Source organism: Bipolaris victoriae (genome assembly GCF_000527765.1).
Source record: "Bipolaris victoriae FI3 unplaced genomic scaffold scaffold_3, whole genome shotgun sequence".
NCBI lineage: Eukaryota > Fungi > Ascomycota > Dothideomycetes > Pleosporales > Pleosporaceae > Bipolaris > Bipolaris victoriae.
The window spans coordinates 402,679-422,898 of NW_014575389.1; the positions used below are offsets into that span (position 1 = coordinate 402,679).

Here is a 20,220-nt window from a genome sequence, read left to right on the forward strand (position 1 = left end):
AAAACCTACACCCTACCCGTATGTCGTATGTGTTGCATCGATATGTCATTGAGTCGTATGTTCCGCGCGTGGCCATTTGTGCATGTCTTTGCATTTCTTGGTGCCAACTGTAGTCTGCTCTACGGGCTGGACTTTGGTACTGCTTCAGGGTAACTCATCCGGGAATCCTGCCGAAATGCCAAGTACCAAGTGAAAAGTTTGACGACCCTGATATGCTCTATGCGAAACTAGGGTCATTTGGCAAATCTAGGCTCAAAGGGACGTTTCTCACCTAGATTGCATACGAAAGAATAGTACTATGGAAAGATTAGGGATAATTGACAAGAGGCATTGGATTATTTTGGACAGGAAATATTCAAGGCAAACACATCACAAATGGCACAGCACAATGGGACGGTTAGGGTATTAAGTTCAGACAATGAAATTATGCTTCTTGGTATACGTGAGAAGACTAGCAAGTACAGTGATGAGAAATTAACCTTTCCATGAAGGCGGGCTCATCGGACCCTAGCAAATATCCAAATACACATCGACTCATATCTAGTCGTCATCCTCCTCCTCAACAGCGCGGGGAGCAAGGACATAACGGGTAGTTCCGTGCTTGTCAGTTCCGTGCTCAAGAGACAGCTTGCTGAGAGCAGCAATCATGTTCTCAATGGCAGGGTTCTTGCGGCTACGGTCCTTGCGGCCGAGAGTGTCGAGCCACTCAATGCGGTTAAGCATGTAGTAGACAATGGCGATGATAATCGTAACACCAATAGAGTAAGCCCAGATGACGACAACGGTGACGATGTCGACCCATCCGTCATCACGGAAGCGGGAGTTGATAGTAGGGGGGTTGGTCTGGTAAGGAGCACCGGACATCCAGCCGAAGAGAGTGAAGATGGTAGCGAGAGCATCGACACCCAAGATGGCAACAACCAGCTGGAACGAGGGGAAAGTCTTGCCGCCACGAGTGACGAAGATAAGCCAGTTCTCAGTAAGGGCAACCTCGAGGAACAGAATGGGCTGGATAGCACCAAAGTTCTGGATGATACCTCCGCTGGGGATGAAGAGGGTACCACGGACGATCCAGGTGGCGAGAGCAAGGAGGAGACCGAGGATGACGGAGATGAACCAGATCTTGGGCAGCTGCCACTCGACGGGGCGTTGCTCAGAGTGGGCGTTGTCGTAAGCGACGGCGACAGTAGCCAAATCAGCGAAGAGAGCAAGGAAGACAATGAGTTCAGCGCGGATAGTCTCGTTGAGGATGATCATGGAGGTGACAAGGTAGACTTCCAAGTGGAGACAGAGAGCAATACGGTACTGAATGTAGGCCTTCATACGCTGGAAAATCTGGCGTGCAGTCTTGATGGCAAGAACAATGGTGGACAGACCAGGGGCAAGGAAGACGATATCGGCGGCAGCCTGAGCAGCTTCGGTGGAACCCTCGACGGCGATACCACAGTCAGACTTCTTAAGGGAAGGAGCATCGTTGACACCGTCACCAGTCATGGCAGTCAAGTGACCACGCTGCTGGAGCATTTCGACGACCTGGTACTTGTGCTCGGGGAAAACCTCAGCGAAACCATCGGCACGCTCGACAAGGTCGTGCTGGGTGGTACCAGTAAGACCGCCGTTGATGAGCTTGGAAGAGTTGTAAACCTTGGTACCAAGAGCAAGCATCTTGCAGGTCTCCTTGGCAATGGCAATAGCGTCACCAGTCAACATCTTGACGGGAACACCGAGCTGCTGAGCCTCAACGATGGTCTGGGCGGTATCCTCACGAGGGGGGTCGAACATGGACATGAGACCGAGAAGGATCCAGTCACCGTCGTTCTTCTGGTAAGCGACACCGAGAGAGCGGAAACCACGGCGAGCGAACTCGGCGGCCTTCTCCTTGTAGAGGGTAGCGGTGATCTCATCGCAGTTGGCGAGGTTGACAATGGCCTTGGGGGCACCCTTGGCGCAGACGTACTTGTCACCACCCATGTGGCAGACGGCAGTGATACGCTTGGAGACGGGGTCGAAGGGAGTGAACTTCTCGGTGCGCCATCCCATGTTGAGGATCTCACGAGCCTTGGGGTAGCGGCGGATGGTAAGAATGGTGACCTTGTCAATGGGGTCGAGAGACTTGAGGTTGTGGGAAGAGGCAAGAGCAGCGACGGCCATCATCCAGTTGACATCCTGGCCCTCAGCGACGTAGGGCTCACGGAGCGAAAGCTGGTTAGCAGTGAGAGTACCGGTCTTGTCAGAGCAGAGAACATCGACACCAGCAAGCGACTCGATGGCAGTGAGCTTCTGAACGATAGCCTTCTGCTCAGCAAGGTAGGCAGCACCGACAGCGAGAGTGGTGGTGGTGACGACGGGAAGACCGACGGGGACACCAACGATGAACATGATGAGGGCGTAGTGGAGGAGAGTGACGGACTTGTCGGTTCCCTCGCGGGCAGTGGCAATAGGAATGTGACGGAAGAAACCACCAATCCAGGCGAGCAGGATGAAGAACATGACGAGGACGAGAAGCGCCGTTCCGATGGAGTTCATGATAGCCTTGAAGTGACCCTGGTCCTGAGCGCCCTGAACGAGGGTAGCGGTGCGACCGACGAAAGAGTGCTTAGCAGTGGTGATGACGATACCGTAGGCCTTGCCGCGCTTGCAACCAGTGGTGTAGTAGGCAACCTCTCCCATGTACTTGTCGACAGCGAGAGACTCTCCGGTGATGGACGATTGATCGCAGGCAACGAGAGGGTGGCCCTGGGTGATGGGGTTCTCCTCGTCGAACTTCTCCTCGTCGACATCATCGTCCTTCTCGTCTTCGGGGTCAGCGTCGTGGAACTTGTCTTCAGCCTTGAGCTTCATGTACAATTCGAAGTCTTCAGGGTGGTCGTAGCTGCAGATAAGACGGGCATCACCAGGGACGGTCTGACCCTCCTCAACGACAACGATGTCACCGGGGACGAGTTCACGGGCGAGGATGGTTTGTTGCTGGTTGTCACGAACGACAGTGGCCTTCATGGCAATGTCACCCTTGAGCGATGCGACGACATCGGCAGCCTGCTTCTCCTGGTACCAACCGACAATGGCGTTGAGCAACAGGATACCGCAAATGACACCGAAATCAATCCAGTCCTGAAGACCAGCGGCGAGAAGAGCAGCGAGCTCCATGACTGGCTAGGCGTTAGCAGTTGCGCTAAAACAAAGTTTGCGCAAGGATGGGGCGGGTGCTTACCGTAGAGAATAGGACCGGTGAAGTAACCAATGAACTGCTTGAGAAGGTTGGTCTTCTCGCTGGTGATTTCGTTGAAGCCATAGCGCTTGCGGCGCTCCTCGACCTCGTGCGAGGACAGACCAGTGCGAAGCTCAGTGTTGAGGACTGCGAGGCAATGTTAGCAAGAATGTCTTTTTTGCGCATGTTTTGCAGGGCGCGGCTGGGGAGGACAGTAGCGGATAGTTTGGTGGAGTCGGCGTGCATGGATTCTCCACTGCGCTTTGCCGCCACGGGCTGAGCTAGCAGGGCAGGAAGCTCGAGCTTGAGCTTGGACCATGACGCAACGCCAGCGACCACATTGCGGCCTCTGCTGCTCAACGACAGCAAAAGGCGAATGGGTATTGCCAAGTAGTCGTAATAGGCAGGTGGCAGGCGAGTGGTGTGTGCGCGCTTGTAGGTGTGTGGAGGATGCGCGATTGCGGTCGCGAGGCGGGCGTGGGGAAGTAGAGGGGAGGGAAGGGAATGGATAGCAGAGCGATGGAAGGAAGACTTACAATCATCAGGAACAGCGCCAGCGTCGGCGACGGGGGCAGCGGTGGTAGCACCGGACTTCCAGAACTGCCACCACTTCTTGACCTTGACGGTGGGCGTGGCGTGGGGGTTGACCTTTGCGTCACGGTAGAAGAGGATGTACTTCTGGAGCGCTGTGTATTCGTCCATGCCATCGAATTCGGTCATGGAGACGATGGACTTCTGGCGCTCAGCGCCAGAGCTGGCCCGCGGGCGCTCAACATCGTCGTTGGGCGCCATGTCGGAGTCGAATTAGGGATTGGGTGTTGCTCGTATGTATTATTATATCCGGTAACTCTGGGCACAGAGAAGGCTTTCCGGGCGACTTGACTTGGATGAGGTTGAGGTCAGGTCGAAAGTGCTGGGCAAAGGGGAACCGCAAGCAGGGCCTTCTCTGTGAAGAAGTGTTCAGAGGGCGGGCGCGGCTCTGGTTAAGTAGCGTGCGAGAAGCTCACCCACGTATCAACCAGGGAAAAACTCAGCAAGGACCGACCTTTGGCCGCTATGAGGGATTTATGATTGTCATAAAACTAGCCATGGTTGGGGAATAGCTCGACCCGACCAGCCCGGGGGCATTTTTGCAGCACCCCGGGTCCGTGCACCGCACGCTACATCATCGGCGCGCCGCAAACAGCAGAGATTGGCCGTTTTGGCGGTGCAGCAGTGACCGGCCGAGGGCGGGTGGCCGTCGCGCGCTGCTGACAAGCGATTATCCGACTGCTTTTGCCTCGTCGTCATGGGCGGGCGGGCGGCGGCTGCTGCGAGTGGGTGCAGGGCAGGTGAGTGATGGTGAAGGAATCGGCATGAGTGAGTGAGTGAGAGACAAGGCAGATTACCATTACTACTGCTGCAATCATCCCACTCCCTTCAGCATGACTGCATCATTTGTGTGTGACTTTTTTTTTCCTTCTTTAATCTTTTGCCACGGACGGCCGGTCTGTTCCGCCCCGGGAGAAGGAAAGGAAGGAAGCAATTGGCAAAGCACCTTGACGGTGTTGCTACTTGCTGCTAAGAACTGCTTGCTACTACCACTATCGCTCCTGCCCTCTTGCTCTCCTGCTCCTGCTGCCACTACTCCCCTCCACCCTCCACCTCCACCACCAATACTTGCTACAAGCCACTAACTACTCTGCCCAAAACCATCCGCCCAGCCACCCCCAATTGCCCTGCTACTATTGCCTGCCCGTGTATCGTCTGCTGCTCCCTAACCCGGCATCGCTCGTCTCGTTTCCTCCAACGCGTCTCCGTCGCCGGCTGCTGAGATTAAGCTGGAGATAGCGCGACATTCCGCGACAAGCGTGCAGGCGCGGCAGGGATGCGCCCCCATGACGTTTGGCCAACTGCAACCCACGCCCGGCCAGCATCGAGTAGCACCACAGCACCACCTCGTCGACTCGCCGCCACTGACTGGCACTCGCAGCGAGCACCAAGCTTCGTCTCGCTCTGTAAACAATGCTTGTCGCCTTGGCTCGCCCCTCGACTCCGCTCAATCCTGCGAGGCATTTTTTCTTTGGCCCTTGGCTGTGGTCCCCCGAGCCCTCCCCACGCCTGCGCGACTTTTGGCTGCATTCACAATTTTCTTCTAGCGGCCTTCCAGCCCCACGCACCACCAAGCACCATGGAGCCTCAATATCCGACTTCCCCCCTCCCTCTCCATGATCCAGCACGCCCCACGGCCTGCTTCGGGCATCGGCCCTGTCTCAACGAGCCCTACCGCTGCTGAGACGGCCAGCCATGTCGGCCGAATCACACCTACTGTCACGCCGTCGCCCGGCCAACCCTGACCACCCCCGGTCGTGACCGTTAGCAGTTGTGTTATCATGGCCAGACGACTAATACCACCAACCGCACTTACTTGCTCGCTCGCTCCACTACACGCCCAGCGTGTGCCGTGGAGAAATTGAAACACGGTTCCGTCGCACAGGGCCTTGGCTGCAAAAAAGAGCCTGGCCTGGCCGTTCTCGTTGTGTCGTGCCAATGCCAATCCTAATGCCTGCGACGGCCTGGGGAGCCTGCGAGTCTGCCCCGGTTTCCATCCAGACCGTGGATGGCCTTCCCAACACGGCAGCCGCCACGGCCACGGCTACTGCCACGCACGTGACACGCCTTCCTCCTGCTACTGCCACCCTCACTGCCGATGCTTCGCCGGCACGCGAGCGAGCCTCACCGCCGTGCGGGAATAATCGCTCTAACCCACATGTGTACGAGTGCGAACACGTACTGCATACCATCCTCCGCCTGCCATCCCATCACTCATCGTTTTTACCGACGCCAACCCTCGCCCTCGACTGGCTCTCTGAATCGCTCCCACCGCGCGCCCCACCCACCGGTGTCGGTCCGCGCTCGTTGCACGCACCCTTACGCCGTGTGCTATCTCGTCTATTGTATTGTTTGTACATGCTATTGCTACAAGGTTTCTCGAGTATTGTCCTTTGCCCATCTGTCACCATCCATGTGCTATAACGGCCACGACCCTCTGTGCTTCGTCCTGAGACAGACGGCCCCATCGCTTGCGCTGATCACCACCGTCAACGTCTTTTCGCGATGCCTTCGTACCTGCAGCATGGGCGTTGCGGCACCCACACGCCAAGCCAATTGTTGTACGCCGCGTTTCAAACACCGACACATGTTCGGGAAACTTTCACCACTCTCCATCTTAGTTAGCTCTCCAGCCTCGTGACACGCTTCCGGTGAGGCACTCCCGACCTTCACAGCTGATCTACCTGAGGCTCATGTGCGGCTGCCATTGTTTCGTTCCCAGCCTCCGAACTCTGTCCCTGCTCCCAACTAAACAATGGCTTTTTTTTTCCAAACCATGTCTGCCGCGCCAACTGCTCACGGCACGCGAACCCTTGCATCCGACGCATGCAGGGACGGTGGGCTCCACCAACCCGCCTCACTCGTGTCTTTTTGCGGCCTGGTCGCGATTGCATACACCGGACGTCTACTCAACCAAATGCACTCTTGTCATGTTCAATGACAAATTCAACACTGTCCACCTACGTTGAACATATGTATACCAAGGCCCCCACCAATCAATTCCAACTTGATCTGTGAGGAGCATGTGCAATTACTCACGCGTAGTCATACATACCAGGAAACCCTGCTATCACCACCTGGGTGTGGTAGAAAACTTTGCATAACCATAGTGCGACATGTCCTCAACCACATTGCTCCTGTCCCGTCAACGTATAGCCACTCAAATCATCTATCATGGTCGCACCTGTAAGTGACTGCTCTGATACCTGCCAAGCAGCAGATCAATTGTTTGTATCAGTGCCGGATCTGGTAGATCGCCCTTGGCGCTGGCTCTCCCATTCTCCGCACAATCCAACAACACCGTCCGCTGTGCTCGTCGCATCTCCGCCCGGGCACTATGCTCCGCGTCCGGCTTACCATCATCCGTTACTATCGTCAAATACATTCCTACTCTGTCCAAAGTGTGCCCAGCTTGTCCAAGCCGCTGACACTTTAGTGCGGCATTTTCAGAGGTTGCACCATATTGTTCTTGGCAACCATCGCGGGTTCATCCGAACCCTCAACTCCCCAGATTTTGACCTGTCATCGACCCCCACATGTACATCCGATCTTGCCATGATGACTGCCTTTTTGCCATATATCCGTCCGCCTTTTGACCATGCAATCTAATCACGCAACCACTTGCATCTCGACCCCGCTTCCGACGGCATTCTTCCATTTCTCCATGCTTTTACCGATTAGATAGTCCTCGGCATTGCATCCGGACACTGAAAGTAACAAGGGAAAAAAACTTTTTAGCCAAGGAATCTGGAGAGACACACGTGCACCCTTCTCCGCGTACACGGTCACCACTCAATCGTCGTCCCTCCGCTGCCAAGTATGGCTCTGTGCGGACAGGCGCCTGGGCGGAGCAACCGTGTGCCACCACAGTCTCCCATTACACTCGTCTGTGCAACCTCTTGGCTCGTAGTTGTTTTCTTTTTGCAACACTTGGCCTAGTGTTCAACATGAAAAGATATCATTTGCCATTACTTTTGCACTCCTTTTAATTCTCCTTTTATCTTCGTATAAACAAAACTGGCCTCTCTTGGCTTTATTGGTTTTTTTTCTCTCGCTCCAAGTCCCGTGTGTGGCGCATAGTAAGCTGTGTTTCTTCGGCTAGCACATTGCTCATCGTAATTTCATTCTCAACTCTGTTCGGTGATCCCCTTTTTTTGTTTGTTTTGCATTCTCGCTGGCGAGTAAAACCAGTAAAGGGAAAAAAGGGGTTTCTACGCGTGATAGGGTTCTCCCGTGCAGACAACAAGGTTGACGTAATTTTAGTGTAACGCTCTAGGACCATATCTCGTATGGTAGGTTTACACCTTCTGTATCATCTCCGAAAGCCCCACGTACCATGACTTGGATTTTCGTTTGGGATTTTCGTGAGCCGTCTTTGTACATGATTGGAATTGGAGCATAATATTGTGTAGATGAAGGTTGTTGTGGTGGGTGAAGAGAGTTGAGAATATGGGTGACATTCGTTATATGCTTGATGGCATGTATCAACATTACAATTTGACATCTCAAGAATAATAAAATACCCTTTCAGGAATTGCATATTCTATCATGTAACAATGTTTGAAAAGTAATGTGGATTTTACGAGTGACAAAATTATTTTACCTATTATGCGGCAAAGAAAAAAATACGTACTCCTATTATAAATAAAAATTGAAAAATAACAAACTTCACTTCACTAAACTATTTCCCTATACATTATCTAGATACCCACATCATAGCATTTATGATACACGTTTAGGATGTGAAGTGACCATTAATTCACCGTACGGCTGCTCTCACTGTTGTTTCCCTCTGCCGATAGGCCTGCATCACTCCTGATTAAAACAACGATTTGCATTTAGTACCTAATAAAACACCACGTGCACATCTATCCTACCCAATTTCTCACTAAACCAATGCATCTGCGGTCAAGGAAATGGAAACCAAAAAATCTGCCATCATGAGAGGTGCCATATAGCACAACGAAAAGAAATTTCTTAGTACCGGTTTCACAAGTAATCAAATATCAACGAATACTTATGAATATTCCATACCCTCTCCTGTTTTTTTTTTCATAATCAACTCTCCATACTACTATCCATCTTCTCCTCATATTTTTTTACATTTCACACTCTCACAAGCATAAGTCTGGGGCGATGTTGATACTTTTGCACCGCAATCATCCTCAGATTATCTGAAATATCTAGAATGAAGAGAAGAGGAGAAGAACCCAAAAAAATTGCCACATACATCTATACTCTTATAAGAAAAAAAACCCCTCTCGACTTCCCCGTTAATCTACCTAGATGAAAATAAAATAAAATAGAGAAGTAGATGTACCAGTTATGCTTGAAAAGTATTTCAATAGAGAATTGTAGACATGGATATTAGTGGAGATGCAGCAAAGGTTGTTAGATGGGACAATGAATTCATACACAATAGAAATGTCGAGTGATGATTTAAATATAAAACAGCAATCGAATATAAAAACATAAACTTTTACATCTTTATCCCTGTTCGACAAAAAAATCGACACTCTGCCATGGTTTCGGTCTATTCTCCCGCAACATACCTGACCCGTTTTTATTTAATATATAATAAAAAAAAATAACCTCTCGAATCTTCGCCCCCAGTTGACATGGCAGTAGAAAAATAAACAAAAGGAAAACATGGTTCACTTAGAACGGGACTGTTAATGATCACATCTCCAGTATTCAAACTGTTTCTCAAGCCGATGAGATAGTATGACGGTACAGGTACCGTTTATTCCACTACTCTTCGATCTCATCTACATTTCCATCTCACGTCTCATTTAGCACTCCATATCATACCCACATACCATTTATCCCACCCCACTTCCATCACCCATCTACAACTCATCCTTCTCCCTCGCCTCCTCCCCACTCAAATCCGGCATCGCCATAATCTTCACCACCAAGCTCGTCCACCCCGTAAAGTGCTGCGTCCGCTGCCCCTTACCAGTCTCAGGATTGTACTGCTCCCACGCGAATCCCGTCTCCTTCCAACTCTCATACACCGTCTTGACCAGGTTCTTGCGGAGCTCCGTGTAAATCTTCGTGGCGCGCGCACGGTAGGGTCCGGGAGATTGTGCGAGTTTCTGTTGAGAAGAAAAATCAGGTTAGTAAAAAAAGGGAACAAGATGGGAGATTTCCTTTGACAGGAAGACTTACAAGAAGTTGGGTCACAGCTAGGTAGTTGATTGGCATCCAAACTGGTCCTCTCCAGTAATCTTCTGCGGTGTGGTAGAACTCGTCGCTCTTGCTCAAACTACGGATGCCATATGGACTCCAGAGCTCTTCCTCGTCCTCAATCAGGTCGAGGATTGCACCGAGCTTCTTGCTGTCCTTGTCTATCAAGCCCGTTATAAAAGGAAATAGGGAAATGTACCCCTTGTGGCAAACCAGGGCGTTCTCTTCATAGTCATCAATGGTGGCGTCGCAGTATGTTTGGTCTTTTTCGGACCAGTGCAGGTCGTCAATGTTTCGGGTAATGGCTTCGTCGTAGCGAGCAAACTCTGCTGCGTCATCTTCTTCGTTAAGGTAGATTGCGATGCGCTTGATGGCACGGGTCATCATACCCATCCAACTGATGAGGTCGACATGTAGCTCGCCAGGGTGTGGTGGCTGAACGCGGGGGTAGTCGTCAAGGCCAGAGGTAAGGATGTGCGTGGGGGTACGTCCACGCCAGCGGTAGCCCTCTTTCGAAGAGAAGGCTTGACGTTCATAACTCTTGATATCACCGGCCTGCGTCTTGCGGTACCAGAAGTAGTTGCGCTTCAGCAGTGGATAGAGAGTGCGGAGGTATTCGAGTGCTGCCTCGCGGTTTGACAATTGCATCGAGTAAGACTTTTCTTGACGAAGCTTTTCGCTACTAGTGTCCGTCTTTATCGCATCGAGCTGATCGAGGAAAGAAGTGATGACCATGAACAGCGTCGGGGGGTTCGCGTAGTGAGGATACTGAACCTGGAACTCTTCAGGCACCTTGCTGCGGGCTTCCGGACCGAGAATCTGCTCACGGGCGATCCAGCCATCGTCATCCATGAGCTTGAACCAACTTTTGATAATGTCAAGGGTGAGGTCAGCATCCCAGTCAATGACAGGCAACAGATGGAAACCTTCATCCCAAAGGAAGCCACGTGGAAAGAATGGCCGAGATGGAATTGCAGTGAACAGCTCCGAAGGCCCCTCGAGCTGAGCCACGTTCCTGCTTCGCGCCTCGGCAGCCTCCTCCCAAAACCCTTCACTGTCCTCTTCGTAAGCAGGGTCGTAGGAGCGGTCGACACGAGAGTCTCCAAAGAAGTAGCCGATACCGCCGATCAGGTTCGAGAATAGCGACTTTGAAAACTCCTCGTAACGCTCTTTGAGGAAAGGAGCTTGTGGTTCGAAGATTTTAGTGAAGCGAGATGAGAAGCTTGAAGTGACCGAGTCAATCTGCTGGGTAATGTCTTGCGAGGTAACCTTTTCAGGAGCAGACCCCGATGAGAAGATGACATCAAACTCGAATGGCCCCTCAAAGACCTTTTGAACAATGTGCATGTTTCCTTGGCCAGGCAAATGCTGGATGGTGTAAACCTGGGCAGGTGGTGGGGGATTTTGCTCGTCGTACTTTGGGATCAAGACGTCGATCTGACCCTTCATGTGTGCGAACAAAATGGCCTTGACCTGCCATAGTGCCTCATCAGGTATTTGTCCGCTATGAACCAGTGTTCTGTCCAAAGGCTTATCGTCCCAGCTCGGATGACCAGTGATGGGGTGCTCGCCTTTGCCTTCCGTGACCCTGACTTCAAAGTCACCAAGCTCAGTCGTCTGCCCTTTCAAGATAACATCCCCTTTGACACCCGGCTCTTCCGTGTCAGCATCTGCGACTTCCAGGCTACCCAGACCTTCGAGCGTGTTGTACCAGATGACCGTCGTACGAAGATTCGGGCTGGCGTCTTCTCGGGGTGTTCCCTTGACTCTCGCGCCCCAGCTGCCGCCGTGTTCTCCACCTGGGAACTTGATAAACTCGGTGGTGATGTCGATTTTGTTCGCAGGATCGTGGATTGTTTGTCGGCCGCCGCTACGCACATCATACTCGTCCCAGCCGTAGCCATCGAGCTCGTGCTGCTCGCAGGTGTGCCGGAAATCTATCGAATCAGCAATTGGTCTTGTTGGTGCTAACCATGTGAAGGTGACTAGATGCTTCCCGTCTTGCTCGCATCCATTCAGACAATTACCAGTGGTACTTACTATTCTGCACACTTTGATAGTCCTCCACTCGGGTCCACATTAACCCGCCCATTAAGCTCTTAGGAATGCGTGGCCTGACGCCAAAGTACAAGTTTGGACGATAAGGTCCCCAGAGCAAGCTGGCGTTTGTAGCCTTCTCTACCTCTGCCAGCTGTGCGCCCACAAGGGGCAATTGGAGTGCAAAAAGACATGTCAGCCCCTTCCAGAGGGTGCCATGTCTGCTGTCGCGCGTCATTGTGATGTGTGAAGCTGGAGCTCCGGACCTTGAAGCTTGCGGGGTTTGGGACACATCTCGCTCAGACAGCCACGGCCGCGGCCGCAATCGCTCCTGATTGGATGGCTGCAAGTGCTCCCTCTCCACATATTGTGCGAAGCATATGCACTTCCCCAGACTTGACGACGCAATTGTAAACTAAGCACAAATTTCAGCCGAACAAATCCTGTCTAACATTCGCGCCTGTTTCAGCCCTGTATCCTATCTCCTGGCACGCTTCACGGAGTAAGCAGAGCGATTCATCTAGTCATCGGTAAGAGTAGTTGATTTAGCATTCTAAGAGCAGCATTTGCCTGAAAAGACGAATGCAATTACACTTTGCCAACCTGCTTACAGTAACAAGTTTTGTGTTGACACGTGTTCCTTCTGTTCCGGTCAGACTCAAAGAGAACCAAATATGATAAAATATCAAGGCGTCATACCGTGAGCTGGTCCTTCCCCAAATGCATGCAATCCAACGGCTTGTCGTGGCATTTCATGGCCATATCCCCCATGAGCATGCTTTTGCCTTGCGCCGAGTAACCCCAAAAGACGACTACGACTGCATGCTTCAAGCTCAAGTCTTCAAAAGTATTGTCGTGATCCTAGCAATTGATGTGAGACCTTGCAGCACATCTTCACCCATCTCATTATGACCTGCTCGGCGACAGCGGCCTGTTGAATCCACCCTGGCGGTTCATGTACTGTCTGGCCTGGAGCTGCTTGTCCTTTCTGACCCCATAGTTCTTGTCATTCCCTGGCACTTTGGTGTTCTTAGTGCTCTTGAATCCGCCAAAGCCCATGACCTTTAGCATTTCCCATTCGTCGTCGTCCATGTCTTCTGGTTTCTGCCTCTCATCCTTCATCTCGACATCTGGTGTCTCTTCCTTGACGATGTCGGTCGAGGAGCGAGGACCAGTTGGAGGCTTTGCAGAGCCGCCAAATGGACCGCGAGCACTACCGCGAGGTCCTTTCGGTGGTGAGCGGTCGCGGAAGCTGGGGCGGTCGTCCCTGCCTCCTCCCCTCCTGTCGTCGCGCCCTCGTCCGCGATCATGACCAGCTCCAGGCCTGGCTCGGTCACCACCCCTCCCAGCTCCATCGCGCTCATCTTTCCGGTATGGCGATCGTGAACGATATCGGGTGTCGCGTCGGCTGCCGCGGTCTCTAGGACTGCGCGAGCGGTTGCGCCGTTCTGTGGGTGTGCCGCCTCGCTCACGGCCTTCACGTGGTTCGCGACGGCTGTCTCGCTCGCGGAAGCGGTCGCGCGATCGCTCGTTATCTGACATTGCTATGTTGTAGGGAGCTGTGCGTGAGGTTGGGAAGCGACTGTCGCGAAGAGCAGATCAAACCGTTGGCTGGGTTCGGTTGCCAAGACCATCGCCATTCAGCCCTACCAAGTTGGGCGATACATGTCATAGTACACTATTGTAGTTTTTGGAAATAGAAGTCGAAATATTAAAAAAACAATCTTATTACAACTATGGAATATATGTTAAGAGACTCGTAACCCAAGATAGTTGGAAAGCAATACCATAGCGCTAACCCGTGATCACGTGACATATTCACTGAGCAAAAAAAAGAATCTTCAAAAACATACGACAGCGGGGATTCGCCAGTGGTCACCCACCTGACTACTAATCCGCCGGTATTCTGTTTAACTAGGGAAGATCGAACGGGTTTCCGTGCTGCCGAGAAATCCTATGGTCGTATGTACCATAAAAATCAGGATTGGTGTACCATATTATCGAGCAGATAAAAATATTGGGGACATGGGCTAGATCTGGTTGTTCGAGGGTGCTCACGTGATGCTATCGATATCCTTAACTTAGCTTGGCAATGCTGCACGAACAGGACTTGATCTCTCTACCCCCTTTCGCACGCCGCACACAGAGAGTAAACACTTAGTGATATCTCTCTTCAATATAGTTGCGAAACAAAGACTCTGCACCTGCCCCTTTACATACATAGTACTACGCGCCAACAAACTTATCCATGTTACTCACACATTCTCTAGCTTTTTAATATACTACCCCCTCTACACGGCGTACGAAATGGTGTACAGATGGCATTCAGTGAGCACCCTCGAACAACCAGATCTAGCCCATGTCCCCAATATTTTTATCTGCTCGATAATATGGTACACCAATCCTGATTTTTATGCCTGTTACAAAAGTAGTTGCCTAGTTCTACCACAGCTGCCCCATGGAGCGTGCTGCGGGGTGTGAGGTGTTTGTTGGTACACTCTCATACAACCATGTTTTGATTTGTAGCAATAGTATCCACCTCGAATAGTCGACGAAACAGCTTTCCAATAACCCTGCCCAAGCCATGATAGTCTACTCAGTGTTAATGCTCCTAGGCGACTACACATTAACCATGGACTGCAAGCGAGACTGAGATCGCGTGACCCATAGCCCTCTGCTTCGTGCCTTCCCCGTTCCCTAATCATCGAAAAAGCCAATCACACATCATCCACATTGCCCCTCCAGCCTCATCTTCATGGGCATCTTTGCAACCCACCCACAAGGCTACTCTGCAAAACCGCCTTAGGCTTTTCGTATATCATCCATTTCCCAACATGCCCGAATTCAGCGACACCCCACCAGCTGCACATCAAATTTCCCTGCTCCTGCACACAGCGGTCGACTTCGGCCTCAATTCAGGCGTCGGTATTGGTATCATTCAAAGCACGGCACCAGGTGTGGGCCTGCCCTTGACTCTACCAACGGAGGAGCAAGCACATGGTATCGAGCGTGGCCAGGCCAGAGCTAAGAACCTCACAACGCCCGAAAGAGCTCATATGTTCGCACTTATACTTGCCATAGGGCTAGCGTGCAGTACAATCAGGCGAAAATGCACTGCCACACGCATCAAGGTGCAGAGTATCATGGTGCTCTGCAGTTTGCTAGCGGTGGTTGAACTGATTAAACATCACCAAGCTCACGGTCCTAAGAGTCTCGAATCAGTGGTCAGTAAGGAGGACCGCTCGATGATCAGAAGAGTCCTGGCGAGTGTAAGGCGGCTGTCGAGATACGATGTTCAAGTCTCAATCGTAGAAAATGGGGCAGAAGGCAACATTGGGAAAGCAACGAGAGCAAAGATGATAGCCAGCCACAGGAAGAAGAGGCCGCTTCGTCGCTGTCGTCACGAACGACGAATCATGTCAAAAAATGCCGACATGGCGGATGATGAGGAAGAAGATGGAGGAAGCGACAGGGAAGGGGATGGAGTCGACGATGGGAAGAAAGGATAGACAACAGCTCATATTCGGAACATATAATAGCAAGAGAATCTTCAGGTGTATTTGTGAGGGACGAGATAAGTGAGCCTGAATTGCACTGAGCTCGAATAAACACTCCTAATTTCATAGCTCCAGCTGCAAAGTAACTGATACGAAGCGAACAGAACTAGGCAGCCCGATCTCTAGACCTCCAAAACCTCCAAACCTCGTCATGTATACTCGTGCATCCAATAAGGACAGATTCGGACCTTGTACAAGGCGTAGAGACCATGCAGAATGCACAAAGATGCCCACGTAGCGATTGTAAGACAAAAAGAGAATACGGACCGAGCGAGAGATAGAACGAAATAAGGAGAATAGGACGAGGGCCTGTCGGTAGAATAATCGTTCGGATCGGGCAATGGCGAGCAACTGCCGGTGCAGACGCGCGGTGTGGAAGCTGAAAAGATCCGTGAGACGCGCGAAAGTTTCCTTTCGTCAGCAAATTCCTGGTGAGTGCGGGAAGAGGAAGGCTGAGCCAAGAACCCTGATTAGTCCAACTCCGGCCCCCTTTAGTTGCTGAGGAGTCGAACCTCCGCGAAGTGGCACCTTCCCAAATCGCTGGCCCGGCTGCTCCCCTTTGGTTCAAGATACACGCGCTAGGCGGTAGGACTGGTCTCACCTGCTCAAGCCCAGAAGGTATGCTGTCACGAAAGAGCACTCTGTTAGTGTAATCGAACGCCTAGCCAGACGGTGGTATGAGCATCAAAGAGGGAGGCATGGAAGAGATGGGATTGGCGTGCATGCTGATATAGAGAGACAGCGAACAACAGTGATGTACGTCGATGCTACCGAGTGTCCGGCGGTATGGTGGCAGTATTAGATAGAAGGGGGGTAGCGAAGAGATCAAGGTGACCAAGAAGAAAAATACCATGGCTTATGAGCTGAAAAGAAAGGTTAAATGCACCGAACGAATGCAGATATTCGTGGATCGTGGTGTGAAGAAGAGGTGGATGATTGTGAGCAGCAGGTATACTTTATGCAGAGCACAACAGTAGGACCACTAATGCGGAAAAGGGCTACAGGCTCAGCCTGATCAGTAACGATGGTTGTCGTAGAAAGCAATGTTCAAATTCAGTAAGAAGAGAAGAGATCAACACCTCAAAACCAGGAAGGGAGTCAATGAATCAAGGAGGAGGTGTAGAGAGCTACTGCGTATCAAATTCAAACAAGCGGTTACTACTAAAAAGCAGAAACATATCAGCAGATAGTAATATTTTGCACTTTTCGTGTACAAAATCCCATCTTCGATGAACAAATGATTGTCTATAGCCAGGTGGTATCACCATTCTATTCCATAACGCCATACCATGCAGGGTATCTAAGATGCTCTCGTGAAACGCATGACCCGGGGCACTCAAAATAGTTCAAGACCAAGTTGCTCAAATTTCATCCTCTTCCTCATCAAAGTCATCCTCAGAGCCCATGTCGTATAGAATACGGCCGCCCTCACCACCCTCACCCTTTTGAGCATCAAAGTAAGGAAGGACGATGCCTTCGCGCGCCTGCTTCTGCTTGTCGGTAAGGCCGAGGTTGAACGTCGATTCCATCTCATTGTCAGCGGTATTTGCAAACGCTTTCGTGTCCTGGCTCGCGTATGCAGGAAGCTGATCGAGTAGAATGACGAATTCTTGCTTGATTGTACCGAAAGGCGAACCACCAACGGGAGCTTGATAATCCGAGCGACGGCCAGGTCGGAGAAAATAAGTCTCGCCCTCAGAACGGCCAGATTTGCGTCGAAATTCGGCCTCAAGGACGATGCCACGGCGATCGTTGGCGTCGAGACATTGGACGATGCCTTCGGCTTCCTGAAGCAGACCGTGGGTAGGCTCAGGCAGACTGCGCTCTCTAGCTGCCTTTGCAGCGAGACAGTGAGCTAGAGATTTGCAGGTAATGACGGAAGTCGCCATATATGTGACCAGATCGAGTGCCTGGGGGGCATACGGGGTCTCCGGTCGCACGTTATGGCCAGGTAGCATATCTTGATGATAGACGCCGACAAGGGTGGACGCGAACTCTCCAGCGACCATATGGAAGAGCCTGCCCATATCGATGCCTTTACCATTGAGCGCATCATATAGTGAGTCGATGATGACGAGGCTCTCTTTTGTACCACTCAGGGCCTTGCGCAGTCCATGCATGATCTCCTCTCCGGTGGCGCCAAACCCGGGGACGGTGCGGATAGCTGACATGAAATGTGATGATTCAAAAGCAACGACAACAACATTGACATTCCGAGATAGTGCGCGTCGCATCATCTCGGTTAGAAAAGGATGTGCCCGCTGGTTGAGGTCATCGAGGACGAGTGTAAAGGGTGAGGTATTGGCGCGGACATTGAGAACCCTAGACATGAGGTGGACTGAGTGGCGCTGGTATTGCGCGAGAGATGCAGATCGACTCATTTTGGAGTTTGGAGCACCTGACACAAAGTTTGGGATTTCTTCGGCAGACTGGATGAAGCCCTATACAAAATTTGTGTTGCTGGCAAGTTTGCCAGGGTGGTCAGGGAACTAGCTGGACGCTGTACTATTTTTGTCAGACAGCTGTCAGAACAACCTGTATCCCTCTGGATAACTGTAGTCTGATCAATGTCAGCTGGAAAGATGGAATCCATTGACTCGAAGCATTCTTGTAGTGTGTGAATTGATAATTTGACCCGACAAAAAACAATTTAATGCCACGTGAAATGGCAAGGGGCTGGGGGGTGTATCGGGGCCGTACAGACTTTCGGGGAAATGCCGAGTACTGTGGGATGATAGGAAGCCCAGGGAGACTCAAGAAAAAAAAGCGTACCTGCAGTGAATGGGGAAGGCAGCCGGATGTGCGGAATCAATTTAGCAATTTAAGTTTGCCAAGGCCGATTAGTAAAGTCAGGCTCTATACAACTGAGGGACGTTGAATCGCAACTGTTGAAATTCGCTGGATGGTTTGTTGATTTCTGAAGCAGCATTGTAGAATCATGACAAACGGTCGCAATAGTGGGGTTGTGCAGTGAATAGTCCAAGTCATTTTCGTGCGCGCTAGTGCCTTTTGAAACTAGCACCGGCCTTTTATGGAGTTAGGCACTTGCAATGCCGTCCCCACTTTCCCACGCGAAACGTATTGCTCAGACGTCCGGGGTACAAATGGACATTGCAGCCGACTAGCGACATGAAGTGTTCCTCAGTGGTGATCCCGATATGACAAGCAACGCGCCATCCTCATCGTCAAAGCCTCCACGGCCCAAGTCACCACACTTTCCTCCACACAACGCTCCACGCGTATGGTTCATCACGAGAGGAGTATCGCCAATAGCTATCGCATTAGCGAGACAAGTACTCGAGCATGGTGACTATGTCGTGGCCGGCGTGATGCCTGTTGAGTTTGAGAAAAGAGAGGGACAAGTAGACGATTTTCGGACGTTCTTGCAAGATGTGAAACAAACAAACAGATGGCGTGAGCATCTGAGGGTTGTGGCATTGGACAGTAGGTATGTATTCGAAAATCGCGTCAAGACTGTTATTGCGCTGATTGCATCGCGTATAAAGGGTCGTTGGTCAATGCCAGGCAGCGGTTGCCGAGGCTGTGGAAGCATTTGGGCGGATTGACGTTCTACTATGCGCCGCGAGCGAAGGTAAGCCCTCTTTGCGTCAAAGGAAAACTTGGGCTGATCACCGATCTTGAGGGTAGCTGTCATAGGGACGGTTGAGGAGCTAGCCCAGAGCATTCGAACAATAAGTCTAGTTGACGAAATCTTCGAGATCAACTTTTTCGCGAATGTTAATATCATCAAAGCCGTGCTTCCCATCATGCGAGAACGGAAGAACGGTCATCTCATTGTGATAACTGGCATCAGTAGGTTCTCTTTACGGCTCTTATCGGCTTGCGCGTATTCTGACTATTAACAGCCGGTCATCTGGGCACGCCAGGCCTGGGAATGTACTGCTCTTCCCAATGGGCTATCGAAGGCTACTGTGATGTGAGTATTTTATAATGAATAGCGCCGTTAAATCTACTGAAATTTTCCCTATAGAGTCTCGCCTACGAAATCGCCCCCTTCAATGTCAAGATGTCATTAGTTCAAGCAAATATGGAGGTAAACGTGCTCACAAACCGCATCACATCCGTCCCTCCTATGCCGGAGTACCTTCAAGGCGAAAACCCTGCGCCTTTGGCTCGGGAAATCTTCTCGGGTCTCCTAGACAAGCTAGAACGCATCGAGAACCCTTCTGCTCACCCCCCTCACAACTTTGACGAGACGAAATCTCCTGGCGAAGACAGCAACATGTCCGAGGCTGGACAGGATGCAGAACCGACAATGGGCGATTTACTCAATTCCAATACAGTGACGAGCTTGTACGCGCCATTGCCCGCAGCAGTGAAAAGCAGTTTGATCGCAGAAACAGTGCACGCACTGACTGCGATCGGGGGTCATGACAACCCTCCTGCGCGCCATATAGTAGGCATCGAGGGAGTTACAGCTGTCAAGGAGAAGCTCAAGACCACAAGTGAAGAGTTGGAAGACTTTGTTCAAGTTAGTGGCGCGGTGGATATTGGGCATCGAGACCATGAGGGGACTGGAATGTCTATGGACCAAGGCATGTTATGAATGGTTGGCGTTACTGATTGTTGGTTAGACGGTATTGGGCGATTCACGTTTGTGACAAACACCGCCGGTAT

General features: G+C 51.4%; 8 protein-coding genes across 8 annotated transcripts; 3 read left to right on the top strand and 5 right to left on the bottom strand.

Moving 5' to 3' along the window:
- Positions 1-540: 540 nt before the first annotated feature.
- On the bottom strand, positions 541-4,000 carry COCVIDRAFT_11667 (hypothetical protein; the record flags this gene model as incomplete). Its single annotated transcript, XM_014706362.1, has 3 exons — positions 541-3,149; positions 3,212-3,355; positions 3,745-4,000. 3 exons carry the CDS (start codon positions 3,998-4,000, stop codon positions 541-543), a joined length of 3,009 nt encoding a protein of 1,002 aa, XP_014561848.1.
- Positions 4,001-5,631: 1,631 nt separating this feature from the next.
- On the bottom strand, positions 5,632-6,159 carry COCVIDRAFT_11668 (hypothetical protein; the record flags this gene model as incomplete). Its single annotated transcript, XM_014706363.1, has 2 exons — positions 5,632-5,948; positions 6,027-6,159. The coding sequence occupies 2 exons, from the start codon at positions 6,157-6,159 to the stop codon at positions 5,632-5,634; spliced, it is 450 nt and encodes a 149-aa protein (XP_014561849.1).
- Positions 6,160-6,973: 814 nt separating this feature from the next.
- Positions 6,974-7,408, top strand: COCVIDRAFT_85512 (hypothetical protein; the record flags this gene model as incomplete). The annotated part of the gene is made up of 1 exon (XM_014706507.1): positions 6,974-7,408. One exon carries the CDS (start codon positions 6,974-6,976, stop codon positions 7,406-7,408), a length of 435 nt encoding a protein of 144 aa, XP_014561993.1.
- Positions 7,409-9,648: 2,240 nt separating this feature from the next.
- On the bottom strand, positions 9,649-12,263 carry COCVIDRAFT_85256 (glycoside hydrolase family 63 protein; the record flags this gene model as incomplete). Its single annotated transcript, XM_014706508.1, has 3 exons — positions 9,649-9,897; positions 9,971-11,925; positions 12,029-12,263. The coding sequence occupies 3 exons, from the start codon at positions 12,261-12,263 to the stop codon at positions 9,649-9,651; spliced, it is 2,439 nt and encodes an 812-aa protein (XP_014561994.1).
- Positions 12,264-12,931: 668 nt separating this feature from the next.
- On the bottom strand, positions 12,932-13,567 carry COCVIDRAFT_11670 (hypothetical protein; the record flags this gene model as incomplete). The annotated part of the gene is made up of 1 exon (XM_014706364.1): positions 12,932-13,567. One exon carries the CDS (start codon positions 13,565-13,567, stop codon positions 12,932-12,934), a length of 636 nt encoding a protein of 211 aa, XP_014561850.1.
- Positions 13,568-14,859: 1,292 nt separating this feature from the next.
- On the top strand, positions 14,860-15,385 carry COCVIDRAFT_33263 (hypothetical protein; the record flags this gene model as incomplete). The annotated part of the gene is made up of 2 exons (XM_014706509.1): positions 14,860-15,148; positions 15,375-15,385. The coding sequence occupies 2 exons, from the start codon at positions 14,860-14,862 to the stop codon at positions 15,383-15,385; spliced, it is 300 nt and encodes a 99-aa protein (XP_014561995.1).
- A 1,558-nt stretch (positions 15,386-16,943) lies between these two features.
- COCVIDRAFT_22231 (hypothetical protein) lies at positions 16,944-17,963 on the bottom strand (the record flags this gene model as incomplete). The annotated part of the gene is made up of 1 exon (XM_014706391.1): positions 16,944-17,963. The coding sequence occupies one exon, from the start codon at positions 17,961-17,963 to the stop codon at positions 16,944-16,946; it is 1,020 nt and encodes a 339-aa protein (XP_014561877.1).
- Positions 17,964-18,740: 777 nt separating this feature from the next.
- On the top strand, positions 18,741-20,149 carry COCVIDRAFT_85634 (hypothetical protein; the record flags this gene model as incomplete). The annotated part of the gene is made up of 5 exons (XM_014706510.1): positions 18,741-19,030; positions 19,089-19,174; positions 19,231-19,395; positions 19,449-19,519; positions 19,574-20,149. 5 exons carry the CDS (start codon positions 18,741-18,743, stop codon positions 20,147-20,149), a joined length of 1,188 nt encoding a protein of 395 aa, XP_014561996.1.
- Positions 20,150-20,220: the final 71 nt, after the last annotated feature.